General features: G+C 40.2%; 1 protein-coding gene across 4 annotated transcripts; it reads right to left on the bottom strand.

Moving 5' to 3' along the window:
• Positions 1-747: 747 nt before the first annotated feature.
• On the bottom strand, positions 748-25669 carry ESD (esterase D). Of its 4 annotated transcripts, none has more exons than XM_077811524.1 (11): positions 25510-25669; positions 24404-24571; positions 21197-21236; positions 20018-20093; positions 18708-18796; positions 14323-14421; positions 7211-7335; positions 6393-6512; positions 3720-3818; positions 1929-2096; positions 748-987 (listed from the first exon to the last, which is right to left on the bottom strand). In XM_077811524.1, exons 2-11 carry the CDS (start codon positions 24419-24421, stop codon positions 907-909), a joined length of 915 nt encoding a protein of 304 aa, XP_077667650.1. In that variant the 5' UTR covers positions 24422-24571; positions 25510-25669; the 3' UTR covers positions 748-906. The 4 variants fall into 4 exon arrangements, with proteins under 4 accessions (XP_077667650.1, XP_077667657.1, XP_077667666.1 ...); XM_077811531.1 differs by having other exon boundaries at positions 24404-24548; XM_077811540.1 differs by lacking the exon at positions 24404-24571 and having other exon boundaries at positions 25510-25668.

Raw genomic sequence — 25669 nt, 5'->3', positions numbered from 1 at the left:
GGGGAATCATTTTAAATCTGGTACAACAGGGTCAGATTTGGCTACCTTTACTCACGTAAAACAGTCCTGTCCCGTCCCCCCGGCTGCCCTTTCTCCTCACATAGTAAAGTAATAAAAGGTGGCAGAGTCTGTTTTCCAATGCTCTCGATGTTAGACAAAGAAACCATCCCACTGCTTATCCATCCCTCAAACTAATTTATTCCTCTCTAAGAAGAATCTCTAGCCTTTGCCACCAAGTAAGTTTCTGGGGAAACTTAAGTCATAAAAAGGATGAACTGCTCCCTTTAATACCTGATTTCAGGTAGCTGCCTTCAGAGTGTCTGTTACAGAAGCCTCTTCCTTTCACACTCCCAATTACAGGTTCAATGTTAACAAGGGGGGAATGGTTGATCACAATGCAGCATAAGTTTGTTTGCATTTTCTATCAACAGCTGCAGATTTTGGCCTGGAAATACACTTCAATAGGCAGGAGAAAAACACTTCAGTGTAAATCCATTTAATTTACTATTGTTTTCAGCCCTGTATTCAAAATTGTCCAGTTATTCTGTTCAGTGCTGAATGAGTGACAAATGGAAAGTTAGCGTGTTACTAGTTCTCCTGCTGCAGTCTGCACCGTCTTGAGACCACTGACATATTCTATGTCAATATGCTGTTTAAAAACAAAAAATTAAATGATCATATCTATTCTGAGCCATACCCTCAGAATGCTTTTCCCAGTATGGTTAAACAATTTTCAAAGCAGATGAACACATTCAAAATATTTATTTTCAAGTACACAGAGAATTAAGGATTTTTTAGCAGTACTATCAGCATGACTCCATTTTTATATGCACTAATTCAGCAAGTGATTTTTGTTAACATTTGTTTATGTATTGACTTGTACTGGGCAAAAGAGACTCCTACGGTTCAAGCATTGAGGTATTTTGCATGGTGTCCGATGTGATCATTAACAAAGGTTGCGATGAAGAAGTAGCTGTGATCGTAGCCCTAGCAAAGAGAAAAACAGATTCAGCAATTCAAGATACTTAATGATAAAGCGCTGTAACTCTGTATTTTCTAGCATTGTTAATGATGGCTCATTCAATGGCGGTCTGCTTATTTAAAGAAGGCAGTAAGGAGGTTGTTTCAGATTTATGCAAGCCTGGGCTAGCCCTAGGAGGCTCCATGAACTGGCTGTGTACTAGGCCGTCCTATCCCGATGAAGATGGGCACACTCCATAAAGAAAGGGAGGGGAAACAGTAAATACATCTGCTGTGCAGGTGGCAGCTATCTTGGAACGACATGGCAGATAGGATGGAGTCACTTCAAAAACCCTGAAGAATTTCAGGCTACTGCTACTCTGTGCTATAATGCTACAGGAAAGGGAGGGTTCTTTCTTTGCCTCCTGACTGATCCCGTCAGCCAAAACCAACAATGTACCACTTTGCTGATACACATCATATATAAACACCACTACGCTGTTTAAATGTATATGGATGATAAATCAGATAAGAGTACACTTTCTTCATGATACTTTTGCGATGGGTTACTGCAATACTATATTAAAAACAGAGCAAGATACTTATCCTCCTCAGCATGTCGCCACTAGGTTGGATTGCATTCTGAACACCCTATAATGTTTAAGCTAAAAATCAGCTCCTCCTGTAGGGGTCAAATGTAATTAAATTAGTGGGGTCTAGTGGATACACCACTGCGCTGAGTCAAGAGAGCTTCTCTCTGTTCTCACCCCTGCCATTGATCTGCTGTGACACCTTGGGCAAATCACTTTACCTTTCTGTACCCTTTGCCTGTCTTGTCTATTTCAGGTCTGGGACTGTCTCTGGCTAGCTACTCCACCTTTTAGGCACACAGAGTCAACCCAGTAATTATGGGATGGATACATCAGACATCCCCCTCCCCCCAAAAAAGGGTATTTTTTGGTACTTGCCTGTTGCAATCTAAAGACTACAGGGATTTTCCGCTCTGTGCAGGCAGCAATGAAGTTGTCCGGCAGTAACTGCCCTGCTGAAAGGAACTGGTCATCTTTGCCTTGATCAATTAAGATGTCGAGATGGGAGTCTGGATAAGACTTCACAAGATGGGTAGCATCATATGCCTATAGAAATAAAATGAAACTAATGAAAAGTGTAACAAAATTTTTGAAAGTGTAGTTCTATGCTTAGTCACTATACTACCAAATTGGGTTAGAATTATTGTTTAGGAAGGATAGGGACATGTAATGCAACAAACTGGGGTTTAAGAAAATGTCTACACTAAAACTAAAAATACTCCATAGTTTGGACAGCCTTTTAGTAAGTTCAAAGTTAGGGTGCTCAGGCCAAAACCTTAAATCTATCTCACTGACTCTAATCCTGTTCCATAGGTATCAATGCCCATAGTATTTAATCATGATTAAAGAACTGAACATTTTGCCAGCCTGTCCTACAGAACTCAGACTTACCAATCTCTGACCAACAAGTCTTTCCTCTTTTGCCTGCCACTATAAGAAGAAATTCCTCTGTGCACAGAGAATACAGGAATCTACATTCGGAGTATGTCAACTCCTGCAAGTGAATTTAGCTCAGGCATACCATGCTAGCTTAGTCTAATTAGTACAGGAAACCATAGCAGCGTAGATGTGGTGGCATGGCCTTCAGCATGGGTGAGCAGCCAGCATACAAGGCCTCTAGGTGGCCTAGCTATGTATTCTGGTTGCTAGCCTGTCCTGAAGCCCATGCCACCACATCTACACTGCTATAGTTACCTCTGCTAGCTCAATTAAAGCTAGCCTACCCATGTTATAATCACCCCTTCACTTGTAGTGTAGACATATCTTAAGGGGCGCCATCGGAGCATTTCATCACCCTAAAAAGGGGATCCGATTTTCATCTGTTCAATGTTTTCAGGAAGTAGACAAAGAGCCAGTGCTTGCTCATATTTCTACTTATCTCACAATTTAAAATCTTCAGAAGCGAGGAGAGAATATACTGTCTCTATGTGGTAATAACAGCCTCCCATTAAAGTATGTTTTTTGTAGAGTGCCAGTCAGCAGTACGATGGTGATCAGTATCCACACAAGAAGAACCAGGAGTACTTGTGGCACCTTAGAGACTAACATTTATTTGAGCGTAAGCTTTCGTGGGCTAAAACCCACTTCATCGGATGTATGTAGCGGAAAACACACACACACACACACACACACACACAATGAAAAAAATGTGTGTTGCCATACACACTATAATGAGAGTGATCAATTAAGGTGAGCTATCAGCAGGAGGAGAAAAAAAACCTTTTGTAGTGATAATCAGGATTATCAAAAGGTGTTTTTCTCCTGCTGATAGTAGCTCACCTTAATTGATCACTCTCTTTATAGTGTGTATGGCAACATGCATTTTTTCATGTTCTCTGTGTGTGTATGTGTATATATCTTCCTACTGTATTTTCCACTGCATTCATCTGATGAACTGGGTTTTAGCCCACGAAAGCTCACGCTCAAATAAATTTGTTAGTCTCTAAGGTGCCACAAGTCCTCCTTTTCTTTTTGCTGATACAGACTAACACGGCTACCACTCCACCAGTATCCACACACTTACTGTACAGCAGGATTCAATGTTTGGTGACGGGATGACATGGTGTTACTCAAACAGAAGCAATCATTTCATGTTTTGCTTCCCTACTACACAGTGTAGTCACAATCAATTTTACCATTCATTAAATGACTGGACTCTCCCACACATACCTCCCATTTAGTTAGATCTGATCCCAGATATCCACCAAAGGCTTTCTTCCCCCAGGGACACTGAACTGGGTTGCAGATAGGAGCAAATGCGGATACAGACTGTTTAGAAACACAAACATATGGATTAAGAAAAGTCATTTTGATAAGCAAGATGTGAGCGGAAAGCGTGTTCAAAAGCCGTTCTGCCTAAAGTTACAATTGTAGCACACTGGGGAAGCAAGTGCTCTATTCTCACTTTTAGACAGCATTCATTCTCAGTCTTGTGATATAATTAGAATATCTTTTTTTTTTTGGGGGGGGGGGGGTATAAAGGAACACAACCCACAAATAAGTGCTCAAAGACACCACAAAAAGGGACAAGGTACAATTAGCTCCCCTCCACACACACAAGAAGCTAATGGCTCTCATCTAACAATAGAGTTAAATGATTTGCTAGCCAAAAATGCAAGGGGTTACTTTGGATTTTGAAATCTCTAAAGCCATAAAATGGGGGCATTTATTGAAGATGCCAAGGAAGACAACAGCTTAAAAATTCTATGAATTGTAATGTGCATGTTTTGGGAATTAACGCAATACAAACTTTCAGCCATTTTATAATAATCTTAAGAACATAAGAATGACCATAACAGGTGAGACCAATGATCCTTCTATCTGGCCCAGTATCCTGTTTTTGACAGTGGCCAGTGCCAGATGCTTCACAGGAAATGAACAATCCTCAAGTGATGCATTCCCAGCTTCTGACAAACAGAGGCTAGAGACACTTCAGAGCATGGTTTTACATCTCCGCCCATCCTGGCTTATAGTCAATGATGGACCTATCCATCCATCCATGAATGTATCTAGTTCTTTTTCTAACCTTTTTTGGAATCTTACAGTTCTAAGGCTTTACATTCCTCTGGAATTTCTCCTTAATCAGCTGTTGCAAAGAAATCTCTTTCTTCCCAAGATCATACACTCTGAAATTTAATTTTTGTTGACAGAAGATAGAAATAATTTAGTAATATGAAAGATTAAAGTTATTTTTCTGAGAGGAGATTCTATATTTTCTTTAAATTGGCCCTTTGCCATGCTTTCAAAATTTTTGTTTAAGGGAAACTTTATAAATCAGAGATATGAAACAACGATTCTCTTCATTATTTGAATTATTTTAAAATTAAATATATTTAAGATTTTGATTATGTTTTATCCTTGTTTCAGTTAAGACTAAGAAGAGGATGAACTGATGTATTATTTTGGTGATAGCTACAGCCAATCTATTCAGCTGTGAATTTTATACTAATTTATTCTCTTGATGTATGAGCTAAGCACCGTGGCCTTCTTTGCATACATGAATTATGGTCTCTTGCACATGATTCCGAATGTGGTCTTGTAAAGACAAGCTACTGAAGCTCTAAATGAGCAGGCATGTCACGATTTTGCATAGCAACATGAAAAAGGTCACATGGTGGGGGGGAGGGGGTAGAGAACATCCTCTAAAGATGAATTTTTAAATTTCACATCTCGTACTTAGGCCTCCATCAGCTTTGTCATCACATAGTCTATTAAAAATAACAGAATGCAGTACTCCTAATACTCAGTCCAATACTACCATCGAGCCTCACACAATTATATGTACCACTAGGCACACTAAATCCTCAAAAAAAAATTCTGAATCTATGGGACTTAAGGTCAACGGTGACAAAACTAAAGTTATATGTGCCTCCTATGAAATGGAAATGAACAATCTGCCAATGCTACATGCAGACAGTAATGATTGAATAGTTTTATCTATTTGGTAGTCGGTTGACAGCAGGAGATTCTGTAACCGAATATGTCATGTCAGATTGGTCTTGCATCAGCTGCATTTCAGCATCCTCAAAAGACACTGTTTGGGTGGTGGGATGTATTTGTGACAACTAAGATACGAGTGTTCAGTGTGGTGGTGATGACTAGCCTGTTACATAGAGCAGAAACAAGGCCATTAAAACAGCTGAGGACAGAAAACTAAACAGTTTTCCATGTCAAAAGTAATGGTGTATTCTTAACATCTGTTGGTTTGATTTTGTCACAAATGAGGAGGTACTTGGATGATTCTGGCAAGTTACAGTCCTGCCCAGATGAAAACAAGATGACTGCAATGATGGGATCCTGTCCAACGGGCAGAAAATGGTACGTTTCTATAGAAGATTTACAGACCTGAGGTAAAAGGAAAGAGCATGAGATCGGCCACAAATGAGATTGGAAGATGTGATTTTTGAGGGATTTAAGAAGCCCAAATCCTCCTGTGCTGGTTCATGATGAAAGAAGACAACTTGCAAGAGACTGTTCAAGATGGAAGTCCATTCTAGGTGATGCCACAGCTACACCACAGCCATGTAAACACGCTGCTTCTGAACTACAATAGTCTGGATAGAATAGCAATAAGACTAATATTCTCCACTGGAGAGGATATTTAACTCAGTTTTTAACTTTTTTAATTCTGCAGTTGGTATTTCACCAACGTCAAATACTAATACATTTTACAGTAAGTAGCATTCAGTACTAGGCAGTGCTAGTACCAAGTACCAGTAGGCTATTAAGATTATAAATAACTTTAAACTCTCTGTTGTTGCAACCTTTAGTATTAAAGTTAACTTGAATTTGATTTTTAAAACTATTTTTCTCTGGAAGATTGTATAAAACTTAGTATCTTACTTTGTATTTTCCAGGATTCTTCAAAGCAAGGATAAGAGCACCATGGCCCCCCATTGAGTGCCCAAAAATAGACATCCTTTCTGAGTCAGCTGGAAAATTGGCTTTTATTAATTTAGGCAGCTGAAAAAAATCAAGTGTGACAGGAAAAAAAAAGGAAGACTTTAATATGTTTAGACTTTGAGAGTCATGCAACTTAATGTGATCTACGATTGTGTTTTAATCCAGATAAAATGTACAAGGTTGTTCTGTACTTGTGGTTAAGTTAACAGTTGAGGTCACAGTCTGAAAACTATCTCAACTACTGAATATCACTAAAGACAAAAAGAAACATTTCAAACGTCTGTAGACATTTCATGGTCTACAAGATGTTAATCAACTAGACATATTACTGCAATACATTTATGTAAATGTACATGTATAACAAGATTGAGGGTTCATTATAACCCTGTTCTCATTTTAACTAAATCCCTAAATGTGTTCTCACAAAATAAGCAGAATGACAACTTGTTCTGGAGAGGCCTTTTGTATTTCATGTCCCTGTCAACATTAGTTTTTAATCTGGACCACTCACGGTGCAAATTGACAGATTTATATGTATTGTTATTCATCATCATAATAGATTTGCTCAAGCATTCTATTTTGAAAATGACGACATTTGACTGCTAATGAAAATGGTCTAATTTTGATATGCATGACAAGCAGCCATCTCACTACAATAGTCCAATTAAGAGGAGATCAGTCCCTCTAATCAAGGCAAAACAATGAGATTGAATTTCATACCTTTAGTAACATTAACTTAATTAGAAAAAAAAACACACCTCATCCTTTATGTACGAGTACATTCTATAGTTGGTTTTCCATGGTTCTTCAGTGGCGTCTACATAAAAACCAGCACCTGTGCCAAAATCCCAGCTCTCATCTTCTCCTTCAATATTGCAGCCACCTATCAAGGAAAAGTGATTCTGTGTTTATTGTCCCATCTTTATCAGATGTTTGATATCAGGATATTGTTTTCCATGATATAAACCACACCCTTCTAGATGGATCTGGATAATTTTAACCTCTGTGCCTCAGTTTCCCAAAAACTGTAGAATGAGGATGATGTTTAAGCCATAATACCGTGGTATTGAGGGTTAATACATTAATGTTTCCAAAATGTTTTAAGAGCTACAAGTAACTAGAAAGTGCAAAGTATTCATAGTTTTCACTTTTCTTCATCCCTTCAATCGCAAAATTTATCTCTGATGTACAATCAGATATTAATTTAACTGAACTTACTACACTATGAATTTCTTATCAAATAAATCAGGGATATGTTAGAAAATCCAGTCTACCCTCCTGGCAGTACAAGATACCCTATACTACTGTATATCTTTGATTGCTTTGTCCAGTCTAGTTTTGAATTATTCAAACGATATGTTCCACTTCTTCCCCTGGGAGTTTCCAGTCTAGTAAATCTCACCATCAGGAACATCTTCAGTATAATGACAGGTTTATATTAATTCTTAATTCACTTTTTCTCTGTTTCATGTCAATAATAAATTAGAACCCCAAATAAAACCTAAGTCATTCCTCTTTCGACTAACTGTAGACATATCCTCCTTCACCAAGACTATACTTTCGGTACTTAATTTTTATATGTTTCCCTTAAATTCAATCCATCCAGCCATCTCTTATCCCTCTTCAGTTTGCCCATGATTTGACAATAGAATCAAATGAAGTAAAAATCTTAAATGAATCAAACAGTACCACAGAATCTTTATGAATAGTAATTCCATGCTCTAATAATAAGAATATAGCAGTAGGGATATATTACCAACCACCTGACCAGGATGGTAATAAGTGACTGAAATGTTCAGGGAGATTAAAAAGGCTATTAAAATAAAAAGCTCAATAATAGGGGATTTCAACTATCCCCATATTGACTGGGTACATGGCACCTCAGGACGGGATACATAGATAAAGTTTCTTGAGACTTTAAATGACTGCTTCTTGGAGCAGCCAGTCCTGGAACCCACAAGAGAAGAGGCAATTCTTCATTTAGTCCTAAGTGGAGCTCAAGATCTGGTCCAAGAGGTGAATATAGCTGGATCACTTGGTAATAGTGACCATAATATTATTAAATTTAACTTTCCTGTGGCAGGGAAAACACCACAGCAGCCCAACACTCTAGCATTTAGTTTCAGAAAGGGGAACTACACAAAATGAGGAGATTAGTTAATCAGAAATTAAAAGGTATAGCGCCAAATGGGAAATCCCTGCAAGCTGCATGGAAACTTTTTAAAGACACCATCATAGAGACTCACCTTAAATGTATACCCCAAAATAAAAAACATAGTAAGAAAACCAAAAGAACCCCCAAAAGAAAAACCAAAACCAAAAAAGAGCCACCATGGCTAAACAACATAGTTAAAGAAGCAGTGAGAGGCAAAAAAGCATCCTTTAAAAAGTAGAAGTTAAATCCTAGTGAGGAAAATAGAAAGGAGCATTAACTCTGGCAAATTAAATGTAAACATAGAATTAGGAAGGCCAAAAAAGAATTTAAAGAACAACTAGCCAAAGACTCAAAAAGGAATAGAAAAAAAAAATTTAAGTACATCAGAAGCAGGAAGCCTGCTAAACAACCAGTGGGGCCTCTGGACAATTGAGATGCTAAAGGAGGATGTGAGGGAGATTCCCAAACCTGAGCCATTCTTTTCAGGTGACAAATATGAAGAACTGTCCCAGATTGAGGTGTCATTAGAGAAGGTTTTGGAACAAACTGATAAATTACAGGGAGTCCTCGGACTTACGACGCCTGACTTACATCGGAGGCCACTTATGATGCTTTTCAACTGACTGCCCGTTTCACCCCTACGATGCTCGATTTGCATAAAGTTCACTTGAAATCACCTCTTGGTTGCATTATACTGGCATGGAGCTGGAAAGGGGTCACTTCTGATTGGCTTTGAGGCAACAGGGTAGCTTGTTATCTGGTAGGGTTGCTGCTTGTTTTTGATTGGCTCTCGGCCCCAGGCTCAGTCAATCAGAAAACTTGAACAGTGATTGGCTATGGCTCAGCCTGTGTGCCATTCTGCCTGGCTTTTTGAGCCTTTGTTGCCAGCATTCTGAGCAGCATATGTGAGTTTATATGTTTATTTGAATGCTGATTACCAAATACACAATGTACAGTAAGTACATTGATGTTCCAACATTAGTCATCTAGAAGTCATTTAGTACAAAAATCTGGGTTATTGTGGTGAAAATAGTGTATCAAGCCTTGGTTAAGGAACCAATCCCCCCTTCATAGCATTGATTCCTATGGGAAAAGTGGTTTCGACTTATAACGCAACTCTGAGGAACGAATTGTGTCATAAGTCTGAGGACTCCCTGTATACAGTAATAAGTCACCAGGATCAGGTGGTATTCACCCAAGAGTTCTGAAGGAACTCAAATGTGAAACTACAGAACTAATAACTGTAGTCTGTAACCTATCATTTAAATCAGCTTCTGTACCACATGACTGGAGGCTAGCTAATGTGACGCCAATTTTTAAAAAGGGCTCCAGAGGTGATCCCAGCAATTGCAGGCCAGTAAGCCTGACTTCAGTACCAGGCAAACTGGCTGAAATTATAGTAAAAAACAAAACTGTCAGACACTTAGATGAACATAATTTATCAGGGAAGAGTCAACATGGTTTTTGTAAGGGGAAATCATGGCTCACCAATCTACTAGAATTCTCTGAAAGGGCCAACAAGCATGTGGACAAGGGGGATCCAGTAGATATAGCGTACTTAGATTTTCAGAAAGCCTTTGACAAGGTCCCTCACCAAAGGCTCTTAAGTAAACTGTCATGGGATAAGAGGGAAGGTCCTCTCATGGACTGGTAACCGGTAAAAAGATAGGAAACAAGGAGTAGGAATAGATGGTCAGTTTTCAGAATGGAGAGAGGTAAATAGTGGTGTCCCCCAGGGGTCTGTACTGGACCCAGTCCTATTCAATATATTCATAAATGATCTGGAAAAAGGGGTAAACAGTGAGATGGTAAAATTTGCAGAGGATAAAAAATTGCTCAAGATAGTTAAGTCCCAGACAGACTGTGAAGAGCTAAAAAAGGATCTCTCAAAACTGGTGATTGGGCAACAAAATTGCAAATGAAATTCAATGTGGATCAATGCAAAGTAATGCACATTGGAAAACATAATCCCAACTATACATATAAAATAATGGGGTCTAAATTGGCTGTTACCACTCAAGAAAGAGATCTTGCAGTCATTGTGAATAGTTCTCTGAAAACATCCACTCAATGTACAGCAGTAGTCAAAAAAGCGAACAGAATGTTGGGAATCATTAAGAAAGGGATACATAATAAGACAGAAAATATCATATTGCCCTTATATAAATCCATGGTACGCCCACATCTTGAATACTGCGTGTAGACATGGTCACCCCATCTCAAAAAAGATATATCGGAATTGGAAAAGGTTCAGAAAAGGGCAACAAAAATTATTAGGAGTATGGAACAGCTGTCAGATGAGGAGAGATTAATAAGACTGGGACTTTTCAGCTAGGAAAAGAGACGACTAAGGGGGCATATGATAGGAGATCTAGCAAATTATGACTGGTGTGGAGAAAGTAAATAAAGAAGTGTTATTTACCCCTTCTCATAACACAAGAACTAGGGGTCACCAAATGAAATTAATAGGCAGCAGGTTTAAAACAAACAAAAGGAAGTATGGAAGTGTGAAACTCCTTGCCAGAGGATGTTGTGAAGGCCAAGACTATAACAGGGTTAAAAAAAGAACTAGATAAGTTCATGGAGGATAGGTCCATCAATGGCTATTAGCCAGGATGGACAGGGTTGGTGTCCCTAGCCTCTGTTTGCCAGAAGTTGGGAATGGGTGACAGATCACCTGGGGATTACCTGTTCTGTTCATTCACTCTGGGGCACCTGGCATTGGCCACTGTCGGAAGACAGGATACTGGGCTAGATGGACCTTTGGTCTGACCCAGTATGGCCACACTTATGTTCTTAATAGCGGGTCCCAGAACTCTTCTTCTTAGCATATGCACAACGTGCCTCCAGGTGGCACGTGAGCAGGATCCATCACTGAATTTGGTCCGCTGAGAACTGAATGTAGTATTTAAGGCCACTAGCACAGGGACCATTACTTTCTTCCTTGATAACATGCCCCTGTTTACTAACACCAAAATTACAAGGGACTTTTTTGCTGTCATATTAAATTGCAAACTCTTATCTAATTTGACACAACTGTTAGAACAATTTTTGAGTACACACCTGCCTCCTTATCACAGGCTGAGCCTGGGGCTTTTAAGAGGATCAAAGTTCAGCTTACTCCTGTGACACAGACTCCGCCAAAAACTGAGGGATTCTGGAACTTGTAGCCTAGGAATCATAGGAACTGTAGGCTGTGAATCAAGTATGCTGGGCATAAAAGGGTTGGTTGCCTCTGTCTGAGACAGATGGTAGGACTTGCTGTGAATCTTTCTGTTAAGCATGATAATCTTACTAAAGGAAAGAGCTTAAGGAAAAAAGGTAGAAAAGCAGCCTGGGAAGAAGACTCAGAGGAGATGAACAAAGGACTGTTTGGGACACTCCATGAAGAGGGGCAAATGCCTGCAGTAAAGGGAAGAAATGTCCACTTATATCCTCATGAAGAGGCTTTAAAACCACATAAACAGGAAAACATGAAACATATCTGTTTACCAAGACAGAGTTTTTCATTCAGCTGGAGGGCTAAACCACCAAGAGGGGAAATTGAGGGACCAGACAAATCTGATGACAAAAAGGTAAGCTGCACTGTCACAGTGCTATAACTTGATTCTCCCTCTCTTCTTGGCTTGTAAGTTTATTCACTTATTCAAGCATTTTGTCCAACTCTTAGATAATGAGCTCTCTAGGGCAGAGACTGTCTTGATTGTGTGTGTTTGTACAGTGCTTGGAAGAACAGGGCCCCGACTCCTAACTCTATTTCTTAGACACTATCACAGTAGAAGTGATAACTGTTTAATACTGCTAAGTCTCTTCGCTTCCCAGCTGTTTTGTTTCCAGGAGAGTTTCTACTGGGCAAGCACTTTACAGACACCTGCACATGCAAACACCACTCTGAATATTTTCTCCACGCTATGTTCAGACCACCTACTTTAATATGTGATTACAGTTAGTCTGCTGTAAACTCAGTGTTCCAGATAACAAAGATGTTAGAGATTTGGACCCTGTGAACAGAGACTGTCTGGAACACAATGGACATAAGAGATGCACTAGAAAATCCATTAACACAGCGGAGCTTGCAGTCATCTGCTTTGATTTATTCCAGTTACGGCAAGTTACAAAGACAGGAGAGAGGCCAAGAGGTTAGTGCAAAAGAGAACGTATGATAGCACAAAAGCAGGTAGCACAAAAGCAAGTCCACGCACCCAAGGGCAGTTACAGCCCAAAACCCTTAATCTGATGTTCTTTGAATGACATAATGAAGATCTGGCCATCCCTACTCCGCACTACATAATAGCTATGAATACATGTCACAATAATGCTTGTTTCAATATACTTTTTGTATATGAATTAAAAATACACTAAACACAGGAAGACATCAGGTCCCAAGATAAAATATGGAAGAATATATGTTGCTCCCCTAGCAGTTCATTAAAATATTTTGCAGTAATTTTTCTTAGTACAAAAAAAAAAAAGAGATTAAAGTATAGAACTTCCAGAAAGTTGAAATTCTGTCCTTAAATCATTGTTGTGATCAAGGGCTCCCAAATATTCAATGATCTTACATACTATGTCCAGGGAACTGGAATACCTAGCCAAGACGAATAATTTGTAGAAGGAACTTGTTAGGGGGTTGTTTTGGGGGAATTAAATCAAGCATTTTTGTTGAGATTTGATGCCATCAAATACTGGAAAATATCAGAAAGGCCCCTCCAATATGTACAGCGTAAGTATCACTGTAGCAGAAGAAAATACCAAGTACATTCAGAAAGCTGTTGTGTAATTTACAGAACTCTCCAGGTAACTATGACGAAGATGGTTACAGAATTCCCCCTTTTCAGGTTCCCCAATTTCTATACTCATCAATGCCTTGTACAGGGAACATATGTGCGCTTTTTTTAAACTGTTGTTTTAGCTCTATAAGTACTGAGTACAGTAAATATTAAAAGGCTCTGAAAAATCATGCAACACAGTGAAAACAAAACACCAGCTCCATGTTCCAACAGGGTTCCATGGATGATGTAAGGTACTAGCATAGTATATACACCAGTGATACTCAGATCTCTGTGATTCAAGAGCCAAATTAGCAATCAACACTACCCATCAGAGCCACAGTGCTGTGAATTCATAGTTTCGTCTACTATTTATATTATATATAAATTCTCACAGCAAAAGGACTATTATTTTATCAACTACAATTGGTTAATATCATAGTAAAAGCATCCTGCTTGGTTAATAACTTAGATTAGTTAATAATTAAATCACACAGTGTTTTAGTTTCATGTGCTGCAAAGAGACGCATTAAAGAACCACTTGCAGCTCTTGAGCCTCAGTCTGAGTATCAGCAGTATACACCAAGGTGTCACATGGAGTGTAAGCCAGGGACTTTGGAGAACCAGGAAAAAACATGGATGGGAACGAGAGTCCTACATTGCCCATGTGTGACCTGAACTGCCCCCTTATCTTAATTTTAGGGCATTTGTATTAAAATGGCTTTACTAGTGGAGTTCTAAAGTTACAATTCATTTAGTATATATTAAACAAATAATCTAGCAAATTGGTATAAACTATAGAACCTACAGATAGAACGACATTCCAAATTCAGATACAATTACACCAATATATTTAGCAGTAACATGAATCATTCTATTCTTTGGAGATAAGCAGCAGTAAACGTTTATATGCTGAAGGCTCATCATGTAACCTGAAAACACTTACGTGGGCTGGTATCTGGTGCAACTACAATGAGGCCATGTTCAGCTGCAGCTTGATGAAAACCAGATTTGGTAATAAAGTTTTGTTCCGTGCAAGTTAATCCTAGAGATAAAAATATGACTGGTTATGTACTACTCTCAGCATTCCAGCTTCCAACATATACTAGAAAAGTTTAAAAATAAAATGGGATTCATGCCTTAAGCATGAATGTAATTGTTAACTGTCCATAGAAACAGACTCAGTTACATTTTCACAGAAAAAAAGATTTGATCGTACTAAGTTTTTCATTTCCCACTTGTATCAACAACCATTCCTTTTAAAGATCTTTGGGATTTTGTCCATGTTTAGGTATTGACCATAATTAGGTCACTGAACGTTTCATCCACAGAGCCACACAAGTGCTTGTTCATTTACCATAAGCAGAGTTCTCAAATACTGCATATGATATCATTTGAGAAGATATTAGTGACAAATAAAGTCCTATATTTCATTAGTTAGCAGCTATAATAAGCATAGTGGATCCCTATATTTCAGGATCCATAGCAATCTGTGCTTATGTCAGAGCAGGTTTGAGACTGAAGTCAAATTACAAGTCTGTGACAATTTAGACTAGTATTTTAAGGATTCTTCACAGTGCCATGTAGGAAGAGTTACAGATTGTAGTTTTAACCTTCACCTGTGGTGAGTTTTAGATAGTTTCAACTGATTGTCTTATTAGCAAAGGCAGCTTGCTTGTAATTATTTATTTTACTGTAAGTGCTGTATAAGAGTTGTGGTACCTCCTCAGACAATTTATTCTAACCTACTCCAATCTTAGATGTTAACATTCTTATGCAATCTGTCATCATTCGACATGCACAACACTCAATTATAATGAGAGTCAAGTACAGGTTAGCACTTAGAATCACACCTCTACTGGCCTATTCTACCCTTGTATTTCCCCTAGCTTTAATGTAATTGTAACTGCCTCTAATTTTAGTGACTTATGCTTGTACACTGAATGGAGTCATTTACTAATTTTGCCAACCATCAATAATATAAATTAGCTATTTTTTGATAATTCATACAAAATAGTAACAGTTAAAGAAGGTAAGTAGGGAAAAATATCAACAGTAACATAAGTAAACTTTACCACAGCTACATGTATCAGATTAACGGTAAAATTACAATAGGCTGCAAAACATTACTTTCAACAATTACCTGCTTAAATTGGTACAGCATATATTACAGGGGTGGGCAAACTACGGCCCACAGGCCGCATCCGGCCCTTCAGATGTTTTAATCTGGCTTGCCCCTCTCCACGCATGACATGGCTCCCAGAAGCAGTAGCATGTCCCCGCTCCGGCTCCTATGCCTAGGGGCAGACAGGGGGATCCACACACTGCCCCTGCCCCAAGCACTGTCCCCACAGCTCCCATTGGCCACCCTCCGAAACCTCGGTCCCACCCTCCTGCACCCCAGAGCCCACCCCCAGATGGAGCCCTCACCCCCCTGTACCCCAACTCTGCCCCAGCCCAGAGCCCCCTCCCACAACCTGAATTTCTCATTTCTGCCCCCCTGCCCCGAACCTGCACCCCAGCCAGAGCCCTCCCCCACACCCCAACCCCCAATTTCATGAGCATTCATGGCCTGCCATACAATTTCCATACCCAGATGTGGCTCTCGGGCCAAAAAGTTTGCCCACCCCTGATATATTAGGACAAGATTTTCAGTTTTGTTTTTTAACTAAATTCTTCTACATCTTATATAGAGACACAATGTACCTCTCGCAAAATCCATATTTCAAACTTGGTCTGATTTGTTAATACAATCAAACTGGTTTCATAGATTCATAGATATTTAGGTCAGAAGGGACCATTATGATCATCTAGTCTGACCTCCTGCACAACGCAGGCCACAGAATTTCACCCACCACTCCTACAAAAAAAAAAAAAAACCTCACACCTATATCTGTGCTATTGAAGACCTCAAATCGTAGTTTAAAGACTTCAAGGAGCAGACAATCCTCCAGCAAGTGACCCGTGCCCCATGCTACAGAGGAAGGCGAAAAACCTCCAGGGCCTCTTCCAATCTGCCCTGGAGGAAAATTCCTTCCCGACCCCAAATATGGCGATCAGCTAAAGTCTGAGCATATGGGCAAGATTCATCAGCCAGATACTACAGAAAATTCTTTCCTGGGTAACTCGGATCTCACCCCACCTAATAGCCCATCACAGGCCATTTGGCCTATTTACCATGAATGTTTAATTACTAAAACCATGTTATCCCATCATACCATCTCCTCCATAAACTTATAGAGTTTAATCTTAAAGCCAGATAGATCTTTTGCCCCCACTGCTTCCCTTGGAAGGCTATTCCAAAACTTCACTCCTCTGATGGTTAAAAACCTTCGTCTAATTTCTAGTCTAAATTTCCTACTGGCCAGTTTATATCCATTTGTTCTTGTGTCCACACTGGTACTGAGCTTAAATAATTCCTCTCCCTCTCCGGTATTTATCCCTCTGATATATTTATAGAGAGCAATCATATCTCCCCTCAACCTTCTTTTAGTTAGGCTAAACAAGCCAAGCTCCCTGAGTCTCCTTTCATAAGACAAGTTTTCCATTCCTCGGATCATCCTAATAGCCCTTCTCTGTACCTGTTCCAGTTTGAATTCATCCTTCTTAAACATGGGAGACCAGAACTGCACACAGTATTCCAGGTGAGGTCTCACCAGTGCCTTGTATAACGGTACTAAAACCTCCTTATCCCTACTGGAAATACCTCTCCTGATGCATTCTGGTAATCTGTTAAAATTTGTTTTAGAACTGTAATGTCATTCTTCCACTGTCACCCACGCATTAACATTTTACAGTATATCCAGTCCCTGATGAGATCTAAATAGCACCATATCCTAAACCATGGATATAGGATGAAACAATTTTCATATAGCAAATTTACTTAAATAGGACACAGTTTTCCTGGTTGTGGATTCCACCCTACTTGTTTAGTTCTGATCATTTTTTCTTCCAAAAACAGGTTCAGAGAGGAAAATATCTATTGAGCATGCAAACACCAGCTTATCACAAGCTGTTTAGGCGCTGCTTTTTATTAGTCACACAAAATATCCTAAATCTTCAAATAGATTTAGTCAATGTGAGCTAAAGGCCCACCAACAATATATAGATTCTAGATTTTTTTGCATGTACAGAGCCAGATCCTTCAAGGTGCTCTGCACTGCTCCAGCAGCACAGAAAAAAAAAAAAGGCCATAAAATCTGGCAGCCTGCCCCCCCTAAGGTTGGCTGATTCATGTGCTAGCACAATACCACATTGCAGGGGAGTGTTTAAACCCAAATAAAAGCAGTCTTCAATGTAGGGTTGCCAGGCGTCCGGTTTTCGACCAGAACGCCCAGTTGAAAAGGGACCCTGGCAGCTCCGGTCAGCACCACTTACCGGGACATTAGAAGTGTGGTCAGTGGCACAACGGGGCTAAAGGCAGGCTCCCTGCCTGCCCTGGCTCTGCACAGCTCCCGGAAGCCGCCGGCATTTCCCTGCGGCCTCTAGGTGCAGGGGCATTCAGGGAAACTCCACACGCTGTCCCCACTTCCAGAGCCGGCTCCACAGCTCCCACTGGCCGGGAACCACGGCCAATTGGAGCTGTGGGGGTAACGCCTGCGGGTGTGGGAAGCGCACACCACGCAGAACTGCCTAGCCATGGCTCCACCTAGGGGCCAGACATGCTGGCTGCTTCTGGGAGCAGCACAGAGGCAGAGCAGGCAGGAAGCCTGCCTTAGCCCCGCTACACCAGCAACCGGGAGCTGCCTGAGGTAAGCGCCACCTAGCCGGAGCTCACATCCCAAACCGCCTCCTCCACCCCAACCCCCTGCCCCAGGTCAAAACCCCCTCCCGCACCTTAACTCCCTCCCAGAGCCCGTATTCGGCACCCCAGCCCTAAGCCCTGTCCCGTAGACGGAACCTCGCACCTCAACTCCCTCCCAGAGCCTGCACCCAGCACCCTTTCCCACACTCCAAACCCCTCAGCCCCAGCCTGGAGCCCCCTCCTGTACCCCAAACTCCACATCCCCGGCCCCACCCTAGAGCCCACATCCCCTCCCACACTCCAATCTCCTGCCCCAGCCCAGTGAAAGTGAGTGACAGTGGGGGAGAGCAAGCAATTGAGGGAAGGGGTCTGGAGAGAGTGGGGGGCGTGGCCTCAGAGAAGAGCCAGAGAAGGGGGCATGGCCTCCGGGAAGGGGCAGGGCAAGAGTGTTCGGTTTTGTGCAATTAGCAAGTTGGCAACCCTACTTTAATGGAATGAATTTATCTCCTTTTTCACATACTGTAAATTTTGGGTCTTAAATTAACCTAATAGTGTCTTTTAAAAATACTGAAGTTCACATTACTTACCTGAGAGCCAGTACAGCACAGGACACTTCCCAATTTCTGCTTTTGGTGGCAAATAGATTCCAAACTTCATTTTGCATTTTAACTCTATACTGTAGCAACAAAATACATTTGATTAACAGTATCTAACAGACAGGCCCAGGACAATCACCAAAAAAAAGAAGGACCACTGTCTAGAGTTTATCTATGCATTTCTAGATTACTAATCAGAATATCTAGACCTGGCCATTATTGATTCAATGGATAATAGTATTTTAAGAGTGCAAGTGAAATAAGTATGAAGTGGATAACAATATAAAATAAGCCACAACATTAGCCTATTAAGTAACAACGACTGCATTTCTACTATGTTTTAAATACAATTAAAAAAAGAAAGAAAAATAAATCAAATCCTTACAGTCTGGCTGGTAGGGAATATTTTGAAAATTAGCATTGGAATTCAAGACCTAACAACATTTAACCTAACTCTTGTCTGTTAAATTGGAGACATTTAAGAACATCTACAGATAGCTCACATAATTTGCAGTGAAGTACATATAGAAGCAAAAAAGTCAAGTTGTTTCAGTCTCCCAGACTGATACACTAATCAACTGCCCAATTTTTATTAAATGTTAAAACTGCCAATAGAAAGCATTTTTTCTTCAGAAACTACTTTCTTTAGATGCAGTACTATATAAAGGAATATATATATTCTAATTCAAAAGATGAATAAGCACCTAATTAATATTGTAATGCATGAAATAGAGTATAATTCAAATGTCACAAGCAAACAGGCTGAAAAGACATACATAAGCAACTGGAGTTTGAAAGAGTCTCTCCCCTTCACAGCAAAGAATTGCTGATTTATGGGTGTCTTTTAGAGACCAGAAATGAAAACTACATGCTTATATATAGTTGTATAGCTAATTCCTCCTCACAAAATGAAAAGATTGTTTCTACTTCTATTTTACTTTGTTTGACGCTTCTGGTCATGTGAATAAAACACTTACTGTTTCATTCACATGGAGTTTATATATATTCATATCTCCATATTGTAAATACAATAGCCTAAGATGATGAGACCAATTCTCAGGACATAGTAAATTTACTATTAATGTTTTCCCTCTGCAGAACTTAGTAATACGTGTTTAAAAATGAAGAATAAAGCAACTAGTAAACTGAAGACATAATATAAAAATGAATCTACAAACACACTAATATTAGTATCAAGGAAATGCATATTTTGTCTTTTTCTTTTGACTATGGCAATATTGGAAGTAATATGATACAGCTCTCCCTGTGCTAAAATTTTAGGTTGCCTTTGTAATGTTTACCTGTCATGTTCAAACACCTTCTGGAAACCCTCAAAGCACTTGTTGCTGGAAATCTGTTTCAGTGCCATAATCTCAACTGTTAAAAAAACAAAAAGCAAAAAAAAAAAAAACCACACTATCAATTTGTAGCCTCTTCACTTAACATTACAATTTCTCAGCACAGAGTATCTCCAACAGGTTTTTAAAAAACAGAAAACAAAAAACAAGAACTTTGAATGGCCATTTTTTTCAGGTGACTACAGTACAGCTGACTTTTACAAAGAAGTTACCTTCCAGTTACACAAATTCTTTCCATATTTCAGAAACAAAATTTCAGTTGCCTTACATGAAAATTTCAAATTTAACAATTGTGGTCTATAATAGGGTACCAAATCTGTGGCTGTTTGCCAACTGTGGGGGGGGAGGGTAACTTTTAAGAGAGGAGAGAACAGCAGTGGTGTGAAGGGAACGGGATCAAGTTACCAAGACACCTCCTCATATTCTCTTTTGTGGTACACAGGTTTGAATATCTTTTTGTCGTTGAAGTCATTCCACCTCTGGCAATCTATAGTCTTTTATTCTCCAGCATCTACTCCTACATTACACATTTAAAATGAATTTACATTTAAAACCTACAGTTTGGGGATCACTGTGTTATTCTGCCTTTGCAAACTGTACTTTCCAAGCTTGGCAAGGAACAGAACAGAAATTATCCTATCCTTTGTCTTCGTTTTGTTCATAAATTAATTTTAGAAGTATATGTTTTCTCACCATACTCTCTGTGCTTGGGAATTTTAACTCCTTAATAAACACTTACTAACCAAATACCTTCACTTTTGCTAGTGAATAGAACCTTTTAAACTATCGACATCAGCATCTTGAAGAAACTGGTGCTGACACTTATATCTTTATATGAAGACAATAAGAGCATGACTATATATTTGGGCCCTAATTCAATTACAATTTTACTGTTACTCATGTAACTTCCCTGGACTATGATGGTATTACACTAGCATAAAACTGGAGAAACACAGATCCTTAGGATCTACAGGCAAGGTCTTTAGAAGGCTCCAAATCTTTTTACGTTTATTCTCAAAACTACTTATTATACAATTACATTTGCTACTCCTAGATTGTCAACATTAACATTAGTTTGTATTTTAGGGCTTTACTGTACAATATCAGAGGATTCCATCTTACCAGGTTGACTTCTCTCGTTCTTTATACAAAAATAAGGAACCTGGCAAATACAAAAAACATACTTTTGCAATCTTCTCTGGAAAAGTAGGTACCATTCAAACATATTAAAATATTTCTGCTGAAACACTTGCAATAATAAACACACCTGCAGTGAACAGGGAGATGACCTAGAAGAACTAAGAGATTCACTCTCTACATTCTAAGATTCCAAAAACAACATTTCTCTAATAAAGAATCCCACTGCTACTAAGCTGATGTCATCCTGAGAAGTCCAATGCATTTGTAGCTTCTTCCAATTTCGCACTGTGGCCTTCATGCATTTCCTCTGCATTTCCTTTTACCTTTCTCTCTTCCTGCCAAATTTTTCTACACAAAAATATTTTTATAATATTTTTTTATTCTCCTCTTTAAAACTTTTTTTAGCAGACAAAACAGTTAGATCACATGCATTTCTTCTTGAGACTCTACACCAGCTTTATATGGTTTAATCAAATTTTCTGAAGTGATTGGAAGGCGTTAGATGAGCAGTGCTGTACAACATAACCACATGGTTTTGGTTTATAACAGTTAAAAGTTAACTGGTACCTCAGGCTGAACTGAGGGCCTCTTACAAAGCCCTAAGAATCCATAGCTCCATCATACTCGTTTTACCCTACCCTTTAAAAGAAACCCTCATTGACTGATACACAGCATCTTAAATACCCATGGTACTATCGAATAATAAGTCAGTGTCAAAAGAAAACAGGGCCCCACCTCTACGGGTTTACAATCTAAAAGTACAATCAAAGAATACCAGACAAAACCAAACAGAGAATCCAGCATGGCCATTTCATGTTAAACAATTAAATGAACAGTTGGGTTTTCAGTAGCTTCTTGAAGATGTTTTTTTCAGCTTTGTCTATTTAAACACAGTACGAGGAGCCAGGAAATTTAGTTCTAATCCAAGCTCTGTCACTTGTTTGCTTGTGCTCTATATTTCCTGTATTCATCTATTGTCTCTTGCCTTATAAGACAACTGTAAATTTCTGAGGAAAAAGGTTGTCTTTTTTATATGGTTGTACAGCAACTTACCACAGTGTCTATGACCTGGGCCCTAAGCACTACCATGACACAAATAATAAATATATCTACCAGCCATACATTTACCATGCAATTTTTTTAAAAAGCTGCAGAAAGTTAAAAAGTACTATCCTACTGTTATAAAATATTAGCCTTATGTAGTTTTCTGTCTTACTGTGAAACCCCATCATAACGGAAATTTGTCTTCCCCTCCCTGACTTGCTAAGTAACATCGCCAATTAATTTTGATGCCTATTACTTCCTTTTCTGCTCATTCTGAAACCATACATTTAAATTCTAACCAAATGTTTTGTGTTTAGCCATGAAAACACCAACAAAAATGCAGCTGTCTTTAGGAACTTTTAAAAACTATAAATCCCAGGAGAAAATTACTACATTTAACTTAAGAGCTTCTAAATAAAGCCATATGATATACTGTACATTAGAAGAGCTTCAGTTAAATATTCTTTTATCAGCAAAGACACAATGGATGTTTCTTGTTGCCTTGGGGTTGTTAGATTTTTAATCCAATTTCAGTATTAAATGGAAATGGTAGTATTTATGTTTACCTGCTCTACCTACTGTACTTTTGTTCAAGCCCAAAATGTGATAAATTAAAAGGATATAATCCTGCGGAAGAATCAATGTTTGTAACAGAACAATTCCACAGCTATGCAAATCTTTACACTATATGATATTCATTATATATATATACATACACATACACACACACACAAAATTAATATTTCCCTATGGTCATGTCTAATTCCTTTTTTCTATAATCACATTGAAATTTGATTATATCAATACCAATCCACATAACAAAAATCAAGCCACTGATTTAAAGGTCCAATTTTTCAAATCCAGGTGCCTAAAACTAAGCTCCTAAATTCATACTCTGACACAAAGCTTTGAAAGCTTTGGTCAAAAAGAACTATATGCAGTAGACCAAATTCATTTTTGTTGTAACTTCAGTGAAGTCAATGTGTTTTCAATATGCTGAAAAAGGCAACTAAAAGGAAAGGAAATTTAACAGATAAGTTTTTGTAGAAGTAGGATCACCAATGGAATGCAATCAGGCAAATGCAATTTTAGTCTGGTAGGAAATTCTTCCTGATCCTCAATGAGCTCTATATATCTACAGAGTAATCTCATTGCTTAAAAGTGAGGCAAAACAAAGCAGAGAATATACTGCAGGAAACAATTCAACACCTGCAGGGGAATTTACCAGTTAACACAATACTGGTTTGTCTACACCTAACTTCTGATAAGTTTTAATAGTATGCCCTGTTGTTGTAGCCATGTAGGTCCCAGAATACTAGAGAGAAAAGGTGGGTGAGGTAATATCTTTTATTGGACCAACTTCTGTTCGTGAGAAACACAAGCTTTTGAGCTACGCAGGTCAGACCTGAAGAATAGCGCTTGTAGCTCAAAAGATTGTCTCTCTCACCAAAAGAAGTTGATCCAATAAAAGATATTACCTCACCTACCTTATCTAAGTTTTAACAGTAGGAGATTCAAAAACAGTTGTTTGATTCTGAAATGGGAGGGGGGCCCTGAAGTGTTTTCAAATGATGGAGATGGACCTTGACAAGTGTTAGAGACATTATAGGGTACAATTAAAGAAGGCACAAAAACTAGAGGGGAAGGAAACAAAGCTTAGATTGTAGAAAAACCATAAGGAGTATAGGAGAAGAAAGACAGTGATGGAGTTATGGATACTTTTAAGAGTAAAAGGGATAAAACTTGATAGATGAGGGAAACCAGTGTAAAGATTCAAGTGGGGGGGGGGGGCATTGTCAGTACTGAAGGAGAGTAAGGTAGACTTGGCAACTGGAAGGAGAGATGGAAGGGAAGGCAAGCCAGGAACCTTCAGCGGTGCAGATAAGAAACTGCCAGGGCCTACAGTAGCATTACTTGCTGTCAGATAAGAGGAAGAGATTAATTTTGGAAGTGTTGGAGCAAAGAAGCTCAAAGTGCCTGGGTGATCACTCCCTCTACTTTGAGAGGGATTGCATTTGTCTCTACCATGAGAGCTATCGCACAGAAGATTTCCTTGACGCTCTGTTAATATCCTTTACCATCAGACTGGAACTTTTTGTAAATACAGGAGTCAGGCAAGGCGATTCCAAGGAGTTCCCCATTTACCTTTTCTTTATTGTTCATTAATGTATATGTTTTATCATATCTCCTTCCTCAAATAAACTATCCAATCTTCAAAGTTTCTCTTCACATGGGACATTCCATGCCCTTGATCCAGGCTTCTCTGAATGTCATCTAGTTCTGCAGCAGCCTTTAGAGATAGGGTGACCAATACTGTACACAGTACAGACCACACCAGGGATTGATATATGGGAATTAGAATATTCTCTGTATTATTCTCCATTCCTCCCCATCACATCATCTTGTTTGCTATTCTGACTGCAGATGCGCACTGAGCGGGGGGTTTTTATGGGGTGGTCTACAATGATCATAGAATATCAGGGTTGGAAGGGACCTCAGAAGGTCATCTAGACCAACCCCCTGCTCAAAGTAGAGCCAATCCCCAATTTTTGCCCCCAATCGCTAAATGGCCCCCTCAAGGATTGAACTCACAACCCTGGGTTTAGCAGGCCAATGATGCTCAAGTCCCCTCTGAGGATGCCCCTGTGGGAACAGGGAGACTTGGGTGAAGTCACTGCTTCGCTCCCCCACCCAGCACAGAGCAATAGGCTGGTATCTCATTACAACCCTCCTCCCCCATACTAATTTGCAAGCTTTGCCTGCACAATTTGATTTCTTTCTGCAAGACTCGTGCAACCGATAACACAGGGCCCCGCTGCCCGGACTAAAGCTGGGTGACTGTGAACAAGCGTCAACCCAGGGGCGACGCGGCTCCCGTTGGGACGAAGCGATGCGAGGCTGGAGACGGACAACCTGGCGCTGGTTCGGCGGCGCTTCCCGCGCGAAGTTCAGCCCGGGTCCGTCTATGCGTTACCGGCCGCCCCAGGCCGGGACTCCAGGGTTAAGCGGAGCCGCGCTACTGACCCCGCCATCCCGGCTGCGCTCAGCGAGGCGGGGCCTGGCCACGGCTCTGCTCGCGGGGACGGTGAGCGCCTCCGGGGCCTGCCGCCTGAGCCCGCCGCTGCCGCCTTCCCGGGGCCTCCCCCGGCAGCGCCGCTCCCCCCCTTCCCCGGGGCACCGGCAGAGCGAGCGCGGCGGCCCGGCACCGCACCCCAGCGGGAGCGGCGTGACCAGCCCGCGCCGCCGCTTACCTCGGGCGCAGGCGGGGGGCTCGGAGGCGCTGGCGGGACGCGCTGCCGGGGCCGCTGAAAGCGCGGAGGGCGGCTCTTAACATGGCGCCGCCCCGACTGCCGCCTACAACGCCGCCCCGCGGCCACCGCCGGAGACCTGCCTCCTCAGCCACTGCCACCG

The sequence above is a fragment of the Eretmochelys imbricata genome, chromosome 1, assembly GCF_965152235.1.
Source record: "Eretmochelys imbricata isolate rEreImb1 chromosome 1, rEreImb1.hap1, whole genome shotgun sequence".
NCBI lineage: Eukaryota > Metazoa > Chordata > Testudines > Cheloniidae > Eretmochelys > Eretmochelys imbricata.
The sequence above is the reverse complement of the archived record's forward strand: the minus strand, read 5'-3'. Positions and strand labels throughout refer to the sequence as shown.